The sequence below is a fragment of the Tyto alba genome, unplaced genomic scaffold (assembly GCF_018691265.1).
Source record: "Tyto alba isolate M040663 unplaced genomic scaffold, T.alba_DEE_v4.0 Super-Scaffold_33, whole genome shotgun sequence".
Lineage (NCBI taxonomy): Eukaryota > Metazoa > Chordata > Aves > Strigiformes > Tytonidae > Tyto > Tyto alba.
The window spans coordinates 12157606-12176234 of NW_024881308.1; the positions used below are offsets into that span (position 1 = coordinate 12157606).

Genomic DNA, 18629 nt, shown 5'->3' on the forward strand with positions numbered 1-18629 from the left:
TTGGTTTATAAAACAGTCACAGGATTTATTGAGATAAATACAAAGTTACATAGATTCTCTATTCTGACAAATGACACTTCCAGAGTGTCCCCACTTAGTTGGGTTCTAAACAACACTGTGCACAGACACAACCACCACTGGGCAGCATCCTGACCCGTGCCAGCGTGTCTCGAACACGAGATACCAGTGAGCCTGAATTCTTAGCAACATGACTAACATGCTTTGGATAACAAGTGCTTGACAATTTCCTACAGCATCCAAGCAACATTGCACCCACTAACATTATTTTCATGTCCCTTAGCTAGAAATGTTTAAAAGTGATGTTCTTACTGCTGTTGTGGAAGTGGATCAACTACCTAAACTTTGCTCCACCTGGCTTTTAAAATACATATTTTTGCATAATTTAAACAACCCAGAGAATTTTATGTGAACACACCGCTTTACTCATCATTGCATACATTTGTCTAGTACAAGACGTAAAGTGCGGTCTTTAGTCATGCTGAAATAATTTCTAGTTTAAAACTAAAAGACAAACCTTGTAGAGGGTAAATCTGTTTAATAGAACAGCACATTGTCTACAAAAAAACCCACCCCAAAACTACAGTGTCCCCCATTAGTGCATGCAACTGTAGAGTTTTATCAAAAGTTTTTAACTGCTCTACTGAAATCATATCACTTAAAGCAAAAATGATTTCTGGAGCCAGAGAGGTACCAAAATATTGTTAAAAACAAAGAACTTTGTTTAGCTTTTTCGTGAACTTCTATAGGCAGTGCCTTACTGTTTACACATATTCTAATTAAAAACTTAGTGAACACTAACCAAACATGCTAAAACATATGGAAGCTTGTGTTTTCCAGTGGATTATTGCAACTATTGTAACTAACATTATCTGACAAACAGAAAACCTGGTTGGGTTAATGTTCAAAGTATTTAATTTATATACAGTACATTTCAAACATACTTACATATGCACACACTTAAAAAAATTTTTTCAGTGCTGAGAAATTTAATGAACTGATAATAAAAACAGAAGTAAAACCTTGTCAGAAAGGCCTTAGAAAATTTGAACTGTTAGAAAATACCAGTATAATGCCAGCATTAGAAAAAGATAGTAGAACTAGAAAAAAAAAAATAACTCGAGGGATCTTTTTGTTAAGAAATTGCAATCATAAAAAGTCTGTACTGAAGAAGCCTTTGCTTTAAATTATAAAAAGATTGTAAAAAATTAAATGTAGAGTGTTGCAGAATTTACAGAGTTTATACTGTTTGCTGTAATAGCAGTGCTATATTTCTGCCTGTAACTTCCAAAAATGCATTTTGTGATCTCACAAGAAAACAATTTATTACAAATACTGTACATATTATAATACAAGACTAGCTAAACTTATACAAAACTGAGCCCTCCAAAAATACAGAACCCAGCTGAGGAACCTCCTTGCTGTATTGCAGACAAACCAGATTTAAACAACTCAAAAAAGAAGTTATTTCTGTAAAAACCTTCACCTGTGTGAACTACTTACTAATACAACAGTGAAATAAGGGGGAATACTTACACAGGTCTATTTGTGATGAAGTATTGTGTTCACAGAGAGAAAGTTAACTGTTATTAAACCATTTCTTTAGTATTCAAGCATTAGTTTTTGAACAGGACAAAGTTCCAATCCACAATCTAGAAAAAAAAAAGACTTTTTTCCCAGGCCCCACATTATCTGTAGATTTGGGACACAGCGGAAAACAGGATCCACCAAAAAGCATTACCTTTATAAATTTCACTGGTCAGAAGCTATCTGATTTTATTATCGGAAATTTGTTCTATATGTATGTTTTTAATTTCTTCCAAAACTTCCTACTTCAGCATCTCAGTAACCTTCATTTGTTGTTTGCCCCAGCCCTTATCAATTAACAGAAGTTGTAGAGCAAACTGCATCACCACCTTTCCCTTGAGCATTTGTTATTTGGGGTTTTTCAGAATTTAGAGGTCCTTTGTTTCTTAGGAACAAAGTAGTGGGCTGGTTGGGATTTGAACACTGGACCAGTTAAAAAGTGTTTTTTAAAGTGAGGTGTGTATGTAAAACAAAAACTTAAGTCTGTAAAATTCTGTAATACCCTTCTACAGACACAGCACATGGTGCAGGAACAGAATCCCTTAAATGAAGTGAACTTTGCTGGGGCAGAATAAGTAATTCACAGTTTGTAAAATTTATAATCTACCTACCACTGCAAGAGCCAGCAGCGATGAGAACAGACATGTTAACACCTGTAAGGGTATAGCTCAGAAACAACAAATTAATACAAAAGTCAAAATATACAAAGAATCTTAAGCCTTCCATGCTTTGAAAAATATAACATTAAGTAAAAATGAACCATGCCTTAATTCTAGTAAAGTAACTACATTATAAAATGAAATTATTTTTGAGTTTTCCCCCACTGCTACAGAATTTTCTTCATAATTTTTTGTTAAATTTCAAAACTATTCACATATATACACACTTTTTTTCAGTTAAAATGCAATACTTGAAACAATAAAAAAACAACAATAAAAGCGAGGAAATAATATCTTCATGTAAGTTTGCTATAATCAGGTTTCAAGATTTAGAAACCATTTCAAACTTATAGCATACTGGTCTACTACTGGCAATGTTTTGTTAAAAAATGACATATGAACTGAACACTGAGTGTGGTGTAAGACTTCACATACAATACTTAACTGCAGGTGAGATCAGAGTTATCACCCACCTTTACAAAGAAAAAAACCAAAATGAAATACTCATGCATATCAGACACACAGCTGTAGATGAAACAGGGTCATGAAATGAAGATTTTAACAGTTTTCAATAAACCCTTTCCATCTCAAACAAGTAACAAAAACCTTCTTATTTGTCCACATTATTCATACTAACCACGAAGATAAGGTGAATAACCGTTCTGATGTTCAGTGTCTACTGCAGAACAAGACATTAGTTTTGTTTTTCAATGGTAGTATTGTTCATATTACCCTGTTTCAGTTTTATGGTGGCAAAGAAGGACACATCCTGATCTCTGTCAGACTGCAGGGCTAGAATGGTCTCTTCAGCAGCTTCCAGATGAGGATTGCCAACACTTTTAAAATAAGCTAGAATAAGAGAAGAAAAAGACAATTTTAATCAAAGCCAAAAGAATAAACCCCAAAGAAAAAGAAATACAGAGGATGCCAAAAACATTGGAGTATCTCGTCCAATTTATAAGCTCCTTAGAGAAGCTACAGGAAGCTAAGGAAGCTGACAGAGAAAGAGAACTATGCGACTTCTTACTCATCTTATTAGGTACTTAAGTATTTCTATGAGAAATTATTTTGCTGAGCCCTAAATGTAAACGTATCAACAAGTAAAAGCAAGCTCAGGAAGCTGCCACTGTACAATGCACTACAAAACATTCTCCATACTTCACTCGGAAAAGAGATAGCATATTTCTGTGCATCTTCTTCTGATTAATCAGAAATCAACTGATGTTTTTGTTACTAAGGAATACAGGGAACTGCAGCAGCACACAAAATTCTTTGCTAGTACAACTGCTAGCTTAAGACTGAAGCGACAGTGCAAACCTTCTCAGAAAACGGTACAACACTCCACCTGAAGGACCGCAACGACGACTACATTAACATAAAGGTATGAAATAAAGCAAAATAATCTAATGCGGCGTTTTAAGTAAAGCGGCTTCGCCGCGCAGGTCCCGGACACCGCCCCCCCCCCCCCGCCGCTCTCCGCGAGGCCGGCCGAGCCTGCCCCCTAGCGGCCGGAGCACGCCCCCGCCCGGCGCTGAGGAGCGCGCGCGCCCGCCCCCAAACCCGCGCTCTCTGACCCCGAATTTAACCGCAGTATTGCAGATTGCAACGTAGAATCCTGGTCTCAGTATAAACCAGAACCAAACGGCCTTTGACCAGTTGAGCCAATTTAGGGCGAATGGGGCCGGCAGAGGCACGAACAGCATTCCCCGGGCCGCTCACCCCAAGGCAGTTAAGGAGCCCACCTTTCTCCAGCAAGGTCTGCCTCAGCGCCTTGGCAAGCAGAACCCTCACATTGGGCACAGGATCTGAAGCTAGGCTTAAGAGACTGGGGAGCAGGTGTTCAACAAATTGGTCAACAGGCATACATTCTTCTTCTACTACGGCCTACAGGATAAACACAGAACACAAGAAAGCAAGGTTTATGTTAAAAATACACTGTTTGCCATTCCTTTCCCTCTTGTCCTTAATTTGCTCAGTGCTTAACACTGAACAAATACACCCTGTGCTGATGAAATAAGTACAACCTTTGACATACTGTTAATGAAAACATGTCTTCCCACTCTAAAGATCATCTGCAGGTGACCCAACAAGAGCAGGTAGCTTGCTTTCAGCTATATTGTAGGAAATACAGTTCTCTTGCCGGTCATCATCCTTTTGCCCTTCAACATGCAACCCTTGCTCCTCACGGCTACCGAAGTAAGCATTTTTGGTTTGGAGGGGATTGGGTAAGTGGACATAAAAAGGGAACAGGTTCCTGGTATCTAGCACCCACTGACAGTTTCAAGAGCTCTTGTGAACCTTTATCCTAGCATGTCAAAGTATTACAAAATGCATCTCCGTCTAGGACTTCATTCTTGACTTTGCTCTTGGGATACCAGAAAGTACAAGGATCAGTTATTTCAGGTGGAGGGACAGACCAGAACAAGGATCCCAGCTTCAAAACTGGATAGCCATATGGTAGTACTGAGACGAGACCGATTCTGCCACTATCAACCCACAAAATAACAGATCCCATAAAATGACCAAAAAATTGCAAGTCCAAATTTCAGTTTTGCCCACATTACTGAAAAGCCCCAAACTGGCACCAAATTAACTGTACACAGAAATATAGAGAAATAACTTTCCAACCTGACAAATGAAGGCAAAAGCTTGTCTTCCAACCCACTTGGAGCAGTGACGAAACCGTACTACAAGTTCATTAATGAAATTTAATCCCAATGCATTTGCATTGTTTGCATAGAACTTCTGTAGTATTGCTACAACCTGTGAAGCAAAGGAAAGGGGAAGGGAAAAATGAGAGATAAAAAAGAAGAGATAAGACTTCAGTTGTAACCCTTAAAAAGGTAAAAAAGCATAATCTCATTTGAATCCTACAAAGGGCAACAAAATCTCAGTGTAATTAGACACACTTGCAGGATTTAGTAAATTACCGTGCTTATTATGGAGAAAAGAAAGCATAAACTCTAAAAAAGCTGTTTGTTCAGGTGAAACAAAAAACACTAGAAGAAATTACAACAGCCATTAAAATAATGCCCCTTTGCACGGCGCCATTAAGAAAAAGAGATTGAAGGAATCTTTCTACTCATTCAGGACATCTATGGGATGATGGCATTATCATGAAGTTCATAACAAATTAAATCAATTTTGAGGGAAGATAGGTAATTCTTCCCCCCTCCACAAACTGGAAGAAGAGGTCCCAAATCTTCTACAACCTGGTTGTCATCCAGTTGAAAATACATTTATCATTCACATACAACCAACAGAGAAAGACATTAATATCAGTGGAATTCTGACAAGTCAAAATTTTACAAAGTTTTCATTTCACTTTTTTCCATACTGTTCACCATGTTTATCAAAACGTATCTGTATTCACCCTACTTGTCTGAAAGAAAACAGCTATTTCAGGTATCACACTCAAGGATCATTTTCCTCCACTCCTTCCAGGAAGTGAACTAAATCTCCTACCAGTTTGAAGGAGATCCACCGAACTTCTGAAACTTTATCCGAGCAGAGAGTTAGTGCAATATGTCTCAAGTAGTCATAGACATCATTGGGATTGTAGAGTTCCAGTATCAGGATCAGCTGCCTGGAACACAAAGAAAGTGATTAACTCTAGCAAGTGCAACACTAACCTGTTCCGATTATACCATCTGTTAAACATAAGGAAGGATCAATTTGGAGTCTGGAAAATATCATAGTTATTACAAAGCACTTAACAGTTTGCTCTTCTCTACTTTATGAAGGTGCACACATGTATTAGAGGCACATGCTTTACTCCATCAGGGAGTCAAAGAGAAACTTTTATCTAAACTAGATGTACCAATGAGTCAGAATGATTCCAAATAATAACAAAAGCTACAAACAGAAGTACAATGAGAAGTTTCTTTGCAATTTCAGACCAATAATCCTGTACAATCTCAGCAAGTAAAAATCAAATATTTACTCTGGTGTAGAAATCTACATTTCAGAAAACAGTTTATATCTTGGAACTGCACAGAACTCATTCTAGCCACACCACTGCCAGTGTGTTACCAGCAGCCGTGCACAACCCAGCCACAAAGCGACAGCTCTCCACTAGATGTCAGGGAACTGCCGCACAACTTCCCTGCACTGGAATGAGATTTAGTTTGCTGTGCCAAATTACAAAGGGAGAGTAAATCCTCAACAGCCCAAACACAGCAATGAGATAAATACAAAGGTCAGATTTTAGCTGCAAACTATGCCTATGACCATTCTTTGGGTGCTTCAAATATCAACTGGGCTTGTAGAAAAAAAGAACTGTGAGATATTACTCTATCTCCTTTATACACCCAGTCATATGGAAATACCAAATGAATAAACTAAGAAATAATTTTTCTTTCATACACGTTAGAAAAATTAGTTTGTACATACATTTCACTGATTTTTACAAAGCAGTCTAGAACTTAATAAAATCTGAAGCCTCACTGAATAGTATTCTATCTGATTGTCATAATTCATAAACTGCAAGCAAACCAATCTCCACGTCGGTATCATTACAGGCATTTAAGTTTCAGTCACACTTGATTACAATACAACTTCCCAAAAAAGACCCCAAAACCAAAAAAGCCCAAAGAGCCAGTGGCTTTTAAGTTTTGTTGCTTAATAAAGAATGGTTGTAATCTTTTAGCTCCTAATTGGGGCGTGCTAACTTCTGAATAGAATTACCTATTTCTATGTTAGTAATATAGATTAAGAATCACAAATTCACAAAATTACATACTCTGCCAGCTCGTAACGAAATCTCCAGTTCCTGCTGTTATCAGTCACCACAAATTCTTGAAGTTGGTAAAGATACTCTCGCCTTTTGTCTGCATGAAGTAACTAAAGGAAAAACATTATCAGTATAAAAAACCTGATAAAATTAATTACTTGCAGTTCTCTGGTATATTACTCTACCCACACCTACGTGCATTCTCCTACTTGAAAGAATGTGATCGCTCACAAGACACACACTAAAAATTGAACACAATCAGCTGAGTGCCTGGACACACAAGACTGACATCCCAAAAAGCACATTGTCATCAATTCCACAAGGATGTCAAAAGCACCATTTCTGGGCATATGAGGAAACAACCAAAAACTAAGGATTTGTGTTTATTATGCAGCAGCCCACCAAGATCTGCTCTCATTCTCTCCCAGCCCCAGATACAAGTTCCTCATGATACAACTTTCCAGCTGGATTGCACAAAATACTAGTTCCTTTACAACAGCTAAGAGCATTTACAATCACATTTACAAAGGGTTTTTAGTTTTGGTATTTTGTTGTGATGAGACAGAAGAGAAGTGAGAGACCTTAAAAAAAACCTCACTAGACACATACAAAAAATGACAGTATTGCACAAAACTGAACATATAATTAGATATTGATATCTGCACATGTCACTATAAATCTCTTAATGAAGTCAGAAAAATATCTGTCTTGAGAAATTGCATTTTCTCCTACCTTCAGAAAGTCATACAGATGTTTGAGCACACCAATACGCACTTCATCCAGATCTTTCAAGAATCCATTGAAAATTGGCACCAGATCAGCAGCTGTTAGCTGATCCCCCAGAATAACTGCTAGTTCATGGATGGAGAAAGCTAGGGTCCGACGTACCTTCCACTGTGAACAGTTTAACAAGGGAACTAGATTAGGCACCATAACTAAAATAAAGAAGCTTTTGAACTACACCTTTGTGAGGATTGAGAGAGCAGAAGAAACATGGCTAAGTTAAACAGCAGGAGAAAATGTTAATCTTATTTATGAAGTCCAATTTAAATCTTGAATTTTGTATTTTTAGCGCACACTTAATCCCTTGTAAGAAAGCATATTATAACTTCAGTGCAAAAAAGTGAACAAAAAAGCTACTCAAAATTCCGAGGTTTGTTTTGGTTTTTTTTGTTTGTTTTTTTTTTTTTTTTTTTTTTTTTTTTTTTTTTTTTTTTTTTTTTACCTGTACATCTGAGGCCAGCGTCTCATATGTGTCTTTCAGGCAGTGCCAGTTCTGCCTGCCCAGTGTTAAGGCCACCCCAGGCAGGCTGTACGCACAGTGTTTGGCTATCTCTGTATCAACAGTCTGGGCTCGAGCAGGGTCAGTCATTGACAAGTACTGGTCTAATAAAGGTTGAGGTATGATATCCTATAGAGAGAGACATTACCTCAGCAACAGACACTTTATTTTAAGATCTTAAGAAATAAAATACACCTATTGTCCTACAGTATTCTCTTGCTACCAACCACCTGACAGCACAAACAGTGGCAGGACCTCCCTCTCGTGGGCTAGCTTTACAAAGTGTAAATGACCCCTTATAGTTATTTGTCCTCTCATGAGGACAGAGCAGTCAGCAATGAGCAGTAATTATTACTTTATCAACATGGTGCATCAATCCAATCTGAAAATGTTATCTTTGCTGAAGACAAGCAGTAAATCCAGTAACAAAACAGTATTGTCAGTGCTTCCCTTGGTTGCACAGATCGCCTCTAATGCGCCAAAATGGCAAGAGAATTTTTCTAGCTTTCTAATTTAAAATAGGGTTCTCCTCAAATGCCCAGAGCATTTCTTCATATTCCGCAACTGATCAACTGCAAAAGCTATCACTGTATTAAAGATAAGATGAACTGTATCCAGTGCTCCACTAAAGCAGTTAGAGGCTATTTTAATCACCTGTAATTTTGACTTGTCATCTTCAAATGGTGGATCATTCTCTTGTTCTTTCTTTAAAAATACACTGGTTCCTCTGTGTTGTTCCTCCAAGTCCTGTAAAAGGATGTACAGCTAGTGAAACGAATTCAACTTACTGCTGGTCTGGGGTATTTCAAAGCATCACACTAGAGAACAAAGCAATTCAGATACAGAGCAGCCTTTTACAGACAAGGCCTTGCATAGGCAAAGCCTTACTCAGTGTGTTTATACAAGTAGAAAAAGACAACAGACTTGTACAGTAAGACAAACACTATTAAGACTGTAGCAGTAACAAAGGGGACAGTAGTTAGATTTACTTCTAAAAAAAAGGCGATCTAATTTAACAGAATAAACCAAACATTCACACAGATTTCCAATGGTTGCTTTCACTGTACTCTTAAATAGTTTTTCTTCTTGTTTAATATAATTTAAATTCATGCCAAGATAGTTTAGCAGTTGCTCCAAGTCAGTCATTACCATCATAAAAGCTTTACCTTATTTTAGAACATACTGCTGGAAATCCCCAAGCCTACCAAATTACAAAGCATACACCACTTCCCAAATATCAAAACACAGATTCAAAAGAATTAAAAGGTTTGAAAGACCAAGAACATACAAAGTTTGAAAGTTCACACAGTATTTTACATTTTTGTTCATATAGGTCTTATGTGCAATTTCTGTTCACAGACAAGGAGAGCTTTTCTTTATATTTCACAATTAGCTCCAGCAACATTAAATATTGTGCAAACAACTCTTTTTACTCCTATCTGTACATTATAATTAAGAAATAGTAAACAGGAACTGTGTATGTGTCACCACCTGATTCAGCCTCCAGTCTGGAGATAAAAAACTAATTTTAGATTAATTAAAGGAAGAGGCAAGACTGTGGCTGGTACATTCCAACTGAAAAAAAAAAAACAAACCTACAAGACTATTGTAAAACTTTATCTCTTCAGTAATTCGTGTGCAAACAGAAATAATAGCCCTCAATAGCTTTTCTAATTAAAGTAAGTAGCATATGATAAATACAGCGTACTAATGTTCAAAGGCTTTAGATCGTAAGTGGGTCAATTATGGCAGGGACTACATGATCACACACAGTAGTTGACCTGGAGTACAATGCATACTTACTGTGCTTTTCAATATACTGGTGCTAGACTGGTCACTGATGTTATCCTGGGAAGCAGGGGATGAAAGACTGTCTTCCTCCACCTGGCTGCAGGTAGTATCTGAAACAGCTGTTTCATCTGAAATAGTTTTGTTCTGAAGTTTGCCACTGCTTTCTTCCATTTTTTTGGTCTCATAGTCACCAACAGAATCAAACTGAGCAGCTCTGAGAGCAGCAGACAACACTTGGACCTGAGCTGTATAAAGCAAAAGACGACTATTTAGTCTCCCTTTTGCACTTAGAAAGCATTAAACTTGTAATTAATCTAAAAAGATAAAAAGAAATCCAGAGCTTTTTTTCTTCTGAGCTGCACAGAAATGGTATATTAGCAAACATTTGGTCTTAGAAAGGAAATGGCAATTATTCTTCCACAAAACCATCGCAAATTAAGAGCAATCATTTGGATGTATTAATATTTTCAGCAGAAGCATTCTACTAATATCTGCTACTGAAAGATATTTCTAATGATCCCCTGTAATGAGGTATCACAGCATACTGACTCACCTCCCATTCTTCATACTGTCAATCATTTTAATACAAATTATTTTATTACATTCTTTGATTCAACTGCTTAGAAGAAGAATTAAAGCACATTTAAAACATCTCAGAAAAAACTTTATCCAGAGGAAGGAATTAGTCAAACCACCTCTGAACCATTGTGCAGAAGTAGAGAGAAAACAGAAGGTTGGGTTTACCACTGTATCACCAATAAAGTTATGACAAACTGTATTTGCACATTATGCTACATTGCTGCTAGAAACATCAAGTTAGTAAGAGTTCAGAAAGCTGAAACTATGAGATAGACATATCTGCACAATCCCACAGCAAGTAGTTTTAAGATGAAACATCAGAGCATATTTTAAAGGTGAAGAACACTAGAATATCTTGAAAAAGAGGGGAATGGACAACTTCAAGGCACAAGAATGGATTACAGGCATATTTATCAGTGTTGTTGCAGTCGGAGCGGGAAGAACACAGAAACTAACATCCACATCTTATTCTGAGAAAGAAAGCAAAACTGTTCTGCTAAAGTCGTAAGGGGGGTACATGGCAGCAATCTTCCTCATTGTTTTCTCCCATTCTTCTCCAAACTCTTCATTTCTCACTGTAGAGCTGCCAGGCTAACACCTCTCCATTTGTCTTAGTTCTACATAATGGTTTTTTTTGCGCTTTTCCTTTTACTCTGACTTTTTTTTTCCCCCAACACTCATTTACACCTTTTCCCTCCTTTCATTTGTTCATTTTGATTTCCACTTTTTCCTTTACTGCTTTAAATTGTATTTTTTTCACCTCTTCCTCTTTTAAATCCTTCCCTTTTTTTCTGATCCTTTGCCTCACACATGAAAAATTTTTTATTTTCCTGGTACCTTTCCGAAAGGCCATGGGGAGAGACCTAAATATGCCACGCTGCCAGTTGGCTTACTACTCCAGCAAAGAATCCAAACAATGCTGCGGTTCCTGCAGATCTGACTTTGCATGCAGAGAAGGTATGAATAAATGGGCAGATGAAAACTGTTAATTCACTAGAGTACTCAAGAGACTTGGTGGAACAAGGAACCAAGTTAACTATGGATGACAGGCTTGTCAAGAAGGATTTGGCCCTGGAAACACATACACTTCTCACTATCAGACTATCATCACTTCACTATGTTCATCAATAGGCTTGTATGAGGAGCTAAGGAAAGCTGACTTGAAATTAGGGCCATTCTCACTCAACCAAATATTAGACAAATTCAGCTTCTAACAGGTAGATCTATCCCTAAACCCACAATATTTATAGTTCTTAACAACGGTTTTAACAAGTGTTAGTAAATTCTTTTCCCTTTTGTAGTTAGATCCCATTTATTCCTCATGTGAACAGGACCTAGGAACACTTCCCCAGCTGTTCGAGAAGTAACTCGGGTCTTGTGAAAAAGGCTGTTGAATGAACTTTCTGCTATAATTTACTACTCATCACCTTGTGAGCACCAAGCCAATTAAAATGCAGTCAAGGGTTTTGTAAAGGCCAAGAGAAAACATGCTCAGAGAAAACACGATTTTATTGTTAGAGTCTCACCTTGAACATCTGGATCATCTATGTGCTCCTGTAAGCTTTCTAGAACTTTTTTTATTTCACTACTAGCAACACAGTTATTACATGGCACAGAGCAGCTGTCTTTGTGCTTTTCAGTCTTGAACTGAAGCAACTCCAGATCCTGACTTATATCAGGCAGAGGAGGGCGCCAGTACAGAAAAGTATTAAATACATCCTCAGCAGACTGTAGCCTTGAGCCCGTTCCAGGAAAACTGCTGTCCTTAGTGACTTCTACGACACTAGCAGCAACTCGGTCACCCTGAGACAACTGAGACACATCTTCTCCAGGATTGGTACAACACTCTGAACTTTCTTCCTGTGTATCTTTATTTAGGTTCTCAACTGAGAGCTTTGTACTAACTTCAGCTGAAGTCTCCTCAGTCGATGATTCTGGCTTGATTTCCACTGGTTGTTCTGAACTGGTAACAGACACACACAATTATCCAAATAAAACCTGAAGTACTCTGTAACAATACTTTTCAGTGAAATACTTCATAAAAAGACAGCAATAACTACAGAAATTTAATTTTTCTGCAGAACAACAGAATCAATGTTACAACTATGCTTTTTCACCAGTTTTCCTTTTACCCTCCTGTGAAGCCATCCAAGTGAATTTTTCAATAATGTGGCCACTCAGACACATGCTTAACCTCACTCTTCGTACCTTTTCTGGAACTATATTCTCAAATTGACATTTTTAGCCCTGAACAGGAACTAAAAAAATTATCTTCCTTCTTCCCCCTTCCATTACACCACATCTTTCCCACGATTTTACCTGGACAATGTAGCATTTGTACTGGAAGACACTAAAGTTATGCTGTGGCTTGGCTGACAGGAACTGGAATTCACATCTTGTGCTGATGGTCGGATACTCAGCGTCCCATCTTCTCGAATGTAAAGACCAGCACTTGAAGGGTTTGCAAAGGTAGAAATAAATGGGCCAAGAGACTGAAAAGCAGCCTGACGAACCTGTGATAGTATAAAGCCAGTCATCATTCATGCAACTCCCACAGAATTAATGCTGAAAAATAAAAATTTCGTTCAATTTTTTAGTAAGACCCAATTGACTCTTACTATAACAGCTTCATTTAATACCGTATATTATCACTTGCAAAATAAGTGACACCTAAGCAAAGAGTGTTAGAATATTCAGCATGTATCTACAATCACAGTAAGGAAATTTTTTTTGAAGTTATAAATTTGAAGGACATCACTGTCTACTACTTCAACCAATACCTTTAACACAAGCAACCTATTCTGAGAAGAGTGTTTACACTTACAAAAAAAAATTATTTTTAGAAATTCGAGGTAATAACAGAGGAAAAATAGGATAGTATCTTAGAGAAGATTAGATTTTAGTAGATTAGACTCTAATCCCAGCAAATTCAGTTTAGAAAACTTTTACAGTGCACTTCTGACTTGCCCATTATTTGTGTATGATCTGCCTGGGAAGATGCATCAATTCCAGAGTGAGTTACTTACCCATCTGCAAGTGTCACTAATAAGACTGATAAACAGCGGGGATAGTTTGCTTCTGCGAACTTCTGGGGACGTGGTATAAGACACTGCCATAAAGCACTCAGCACAAGCTTTTCTCATTCCCCAAACACTATCAGAACAGAGTTCAAAGAACTTGGGAATCTGCCAAAAATAAGCAGAAACTAAGACTAATTAAAAACTAAACAAAGATTACAGCAACTCACTATCAAGGTATGTGTTTGGAAACTGGAGACAGTGATAAATCAGGGGAAACTAGAATAAGTGAACAATAGAAGAAATGGAAACAGATTAAAAACCTGTATTAATTGAAGAAATTGGAAAACTATCTGTCTGTCATTTACTTAATTTGCATTTTATAAATAACTATATGCACTAGGAAAAAACAGGAAGGATTATTAAGTGGCCTATTTTTCCTGAAAGTGTAACTTGACTGATCATCTAAATTCAGGGAAAAAGACTCAGTAATTCTGAAGTGTGCAGGAGTGTATGTGTGTATATATATATATGCTGTCAACTAAAAAAAAAAATCTTTTGCTAAACAAGAACTTTCCACTTCTATTCATTCCCAGTTTTGCTGTATAATTTCAACCAAAACCTTTACCAAATCAATTTAAAAAAAAAAAAAAAAAAAAGCATGCATACAGATTTACAGAGAAGACACTAAATGAACTCATTATTAAACCTTTTGAACCAAGAAATACAAGTCTTGAGAATGGATTTTCATTTTTACATACCAGCAGTCTTTCTGTGGCTTCTTGCCCAACTGCATTACAAATGTCACCAAAATTAGCTGCACAAATCTAAAAAATCAAAAGAGTCATGAATAACATTCTGGCTCTTTCAAGTGCATTAGTTTTATTATCAACTTCACCATGCATTATTTATCCCATGTAACAATTGCACATGTTTGACTGTTCAAATTTCAGCCATGTAACTACATCCTGTAATATTAACTCATCCTGAACAAAGACTCATTAGAGTAAGCAATAAAGCTTTCTGCATGAAGAGCATCATCTACTTCAGTAATCATTAAAAGGGACTAATAAGACTAATTGAAAGCTTAAATTACTTTGAACAGCAGCTGTCAAAGCCGAAGCAAACTAAAATATGATACTAGGGTCAGGACTTAGGTGTACTGACAGAACTATCTTTGATATGGCTGAGACCGGCTTAAGTACTTTGCTGAAGCAAAGTTTAATCACGGTCTCAAGTTGGTGCCATTTACAGTACATTACCAACACTATCAAAGGGAAAAGGGACATTGCCTCATGGTGGAAAAAAATGTTGCCAAAAACGGAAATCAATTAAGATAGAATTGTGTTAATGTAAGATATATTCATTCTATATGCTTATTGAGAAGGCTATAACAGAGCTCAAATTCAAACAAGTGCAGCTTATGTTAAGGACCGAGATGAAGCTCTGCATGACCCTAAAGTCTAGTCAAGTATTTTAAGACTTCTTATGCTACAAGTTTCCTTTTGTAGTCTGACATGAATTAAAATGAGTCTTACACTTTTAGGATTTCTCCTTCCAATAATACCCGATTTTTTTCATTTTTTAAAAGGAAGGATCTCAAGTATCTTGCTTCTGAATTTCTGATATTGAAATAAAATGGTGGAGATCAGACAACTTGTTTGCATCCTATAACCAAGCACAGTGGCTTAAAAAAAAAGGTTGTGCAAAACTTAAAATGTGCAAGATCAGTTTAACTGCTACACTAAAGTTATTCCCTAAGGACTTATCTATTTTCTTACTGAACTACAGGAACTAGAACCATGTCAATAAATTAAAATTGCTCTTCCATACACTTTCAAAGTTCATCAGCTAAAGTTATGACTAAATTATTCAGGAATGCACTTGAACAGCAACATGCAAATTAATTTTTAAGTGTTTTAGGGTTGAAAACACACCAACCTTTCGGACTTGAAACAACTTCCCATCACTGCACAGTTCACAGAAGCGAGGAAGCAGCATGTGCTCAACTGTAGTTCTGCTCAACATAGAAGCCATTTTACATATTATCTAAAAAATCAAGAAGGGGATATACCCAAGAAAAATTATAAAGCTTGTGAGCACAGCCAAATATTCTCCTAAAAATTACTTCTGAGAGCGAGAGCAACTAGCATCAAAATAGATTTAACTATTACACATTATTTGTCTTTCCATGCACCTCTTATTTGAGACACAACTATAGTTTTTATTTAAAATCACTCTATGCCACTGTGCCTGAACGTAACATTTCTGCACATAATTGTCTTTTTTCATACAGGTAAATAGACTTTTATTAATTAATGGATTTTCAAGGGCTTTTACAATGCTCTGGCATTTTGTACGGAGAAGACAAAAAGTTCCACTGCACTAGCCAGCATACAAAAAAATCACAATCTTTAAGCATATTAGAAATATCTCAAGCTTAAGCATGCAAGTAAGCTGCCTTGGCTTTAACAAGGCTGTTCAGATAGTTAAACAAGCACAGTCCCAGGTCTTTATAGGCTCAGACAACGTGATTAAAGTTTGCCATACAACAGGAGAGAAAGGAGACTATCAGACAAACTAGTTACATATGTGAGCTAATGCTCACTTTAGAGGAATCATCCTCAAATTTTAGGAGTTAAAAATTGCAGCCTAACTGAAGTTAGTAACATGCTCATTAATTTAGTTTTCTCCGGGAACTGTTAGTTTCAACTACCATTACAAACCATGTTTCTGCTGTGAAAATTAGGTGCTCTGGATTGTAGGTTTCCTTTCAGCTCCCACTTTATGGGATACCTTGCTATAACTTATATTTACAACAGTAAAAAGGAAAGGGCTCCTTTGCACCTCTCTACTCAACCGTTCTGCCTGCAGCACCAGGAGTTTAATGCTTACGTAAGTGTTGTCTGATTAACAACACTCATTTTATTCTTCCAGATTAATTGAAGCTTTTAACCTCCACAAAACCAAGATTTATTTGTAGAAACATTTGCCTTCCTAATAGAATGCTAAATAAGCACCATTCAAGGCCTTTCCCACAAATTTTCAAACTCCTAAAAAGCATCTGGTGCTCATATGTCACCCTGGAAAACTGCTTGAGCAATACCCAACTCCCAAACAAGGAAGAGGAAAATCTAGCCGGTAGAACTGTTTTACAGGTCAAGTGTCAGATATCCATGCTGAAATGTAATTACACACCAGCACTTTTCTGTGGAGTTAACTGATTTCTTGAAAGTGAACATGGAATGTTTGTTTCAAAATCCTTAGGAATTAAGATCAGGTCATCATTCATTCTTTTACAACATTATTGTAAAGCCTGGTAGAGTAAATTTAAAGAAACTGCTGGAGAACGTAACAATCTTAAGAATTAAAACCAGGCTGCCAAGAACCAACTGCATTTTAAAGTTACTAGGCTATCATTTTGACAATCATTTAGCATCCAGAATTATAAATATGGTCTTCTTAAACCTGATCTTTTCAAAAATTCAGAATAAAAATTAAATACCTGCTGTATTACACTAAAAATTCAAATATGTTAATGAATAAACACAAAAGGTTTGATTGCTTATTTTATTTATTGCCAGGACTATTCCTAGACCTCATCTTAATACAAACAGAGTAGTAGCTCTTGTTAATACTCAATTCAAGTACTCAATACAACACCAATCACCTATAGGAAAAAGCCCCTCATCATTTTGGGAAAAACTTCTGAGTTTGAAGATCTGATACTTTACATTTTTAAGCATATAACAACATTCTTGTTCTAAATCACTGTACTTTATAGCTCAACTTTCATGCAGTGCTATTTCAAAAAGATTCCTCAAGCACTTAATTGATGCAGAAGCCCAGACTACTTCATCACACAAAAAGTACAGGACCTAGAGAAAGATAACCCAAAGTACTTCTACACTCATAGGCATTAATAAATAGTACTAGGTACAACAGTACTCAAGACAACCTTGCTTTCTTCTTGAATTCAAATAAGATAATTTTTAACCTCTCAGAACAGTGTATAAAGTCCTGAGCCTGTTCCAATTCTTTGAATATTCACATTGTTTCAATGGTGCTCAACATTACAAATCACAAAGAAACCTACACATTCAAGGCTTAACAGCTTAGTACACTTAAGCTTCAACTGTATCACATCATCAGGTTCTCAATTCACAACAGAGCAACTAACAAATAGAGAAGGAATAAAACAAACTGAAATAGTGATGGTATAGAAAGTTTAAGTTCAATGATTAATGTGAAGCTCTAGGGACATTCCGAATGCAAGTACAATTTTTATTTTCTCAGTTTTATGCTCATGAAAAAATCTCACACAAAGTTGTTATACTCTAAAAGAGCTTTACATGAGTATTGCCAAAAGATAAAGAACAAAAATGACAAGAAATGAAAAAAGGAAGATTCCTTCCAAATTCACTTACATTCACAGCTTCCACCTTGTACTCATCATCACTGTCAGGAGCAGAAAGGTCCAACAGAATCGGACACACCTTATTTTCAATGTCACTCTGAGCAACAAGATCCTGTTCTAGCAGTATAAACAGTGCTTCTTGACCTGCTTTTCTAACCTAGTAACATGAACAAACAAAAAAGTACATCACTATAAAAACAGCATTTACTGATACAAGAACCACAAAAGGCATGTTTTCAATGAACACACACATATAAGTTAAAAAAAAAAAAAAACACACAGAAGGAACCTCTCTGTTCTAACATCATACAGAATTAGTAATAAATACTAAAGTTCAATAAAATCATTAGATTGCGTTTCATCAAATTCTGATGAGAAACCAAAAGATGAAGTAGAAGACATGACTTTTAAGTTACAGGAACTTTTATGTTCCCGTAACAGACTGTGTCAGTATGCTGCCAGGCAAATCCTCTAAGTTTCCCATTATTGGCTAAGGAAAGCATACAGAAAATTCAGACCTCCCTAGCAAAGTGGGCTAAAACCAACA

General features: G+C 36.7%; 1 protein-coding gene across 3 annotated transcripts in view; it reads right to left on the reverse strand.

Moving 5' to 3' along the window:
* The window catches only part of LOC104364854 (serine/threonine-protein phosphatase 4 regulatory subunit 1), a 26895-nt gene continuing 8266 nt past the window's right edge, over nt 1-18629 (reverse strand). For all 3 annotated transcript variants that reach the window (XM_042801263.1, XM_042801262.1, XM_042801264.1), the window contains 15 exons: nt 18093-18239; nt 15607-15714; nt 14427-14492; nt 13675-13833; nt 12968-13161; nt 12175-12611; nt 10082-10314; nt 8933-9025; nt 8222-8407; nt 7729-7890; nt 7006-7106; nt 5730-5850; nt 4893-5027; nt 4007-4148; nt 1-3113 (listed from right to left, as the gene is read on the reverse strand). In XM_042801263.1, the coding sequence (XP_042657197.1) occupies nt 2959-3113; nt 4007-4148; nt 4893-5027; nt 5730-5850; nt 7006-7106; nt 7729-7890; nt 8222-8407; nt 8933-9025; nt 10082-10314; nt 12175-12611; nt 12968-13161; nt 13675-13833; nt 14427-14492; nt 15607-15714; nt 18093-18239 (2439 nt within the window). In that variant the 3' untranslated portion in view covers nt 1-2958. The remainder of the gene's footprint in view (nt 3114-4006; nt 4149-4892; nt 5028-5729; nt 5851-7005; nt 7107-7728; nt 7891-8221; nt 8408-8932; nt 9026-10081; nt 10315-12174; nt 12612-12967; nt 13162-13674; nt 13834-14426; nt 14493-15606; nt 15715-18092; nt 18240-18629) is intronic.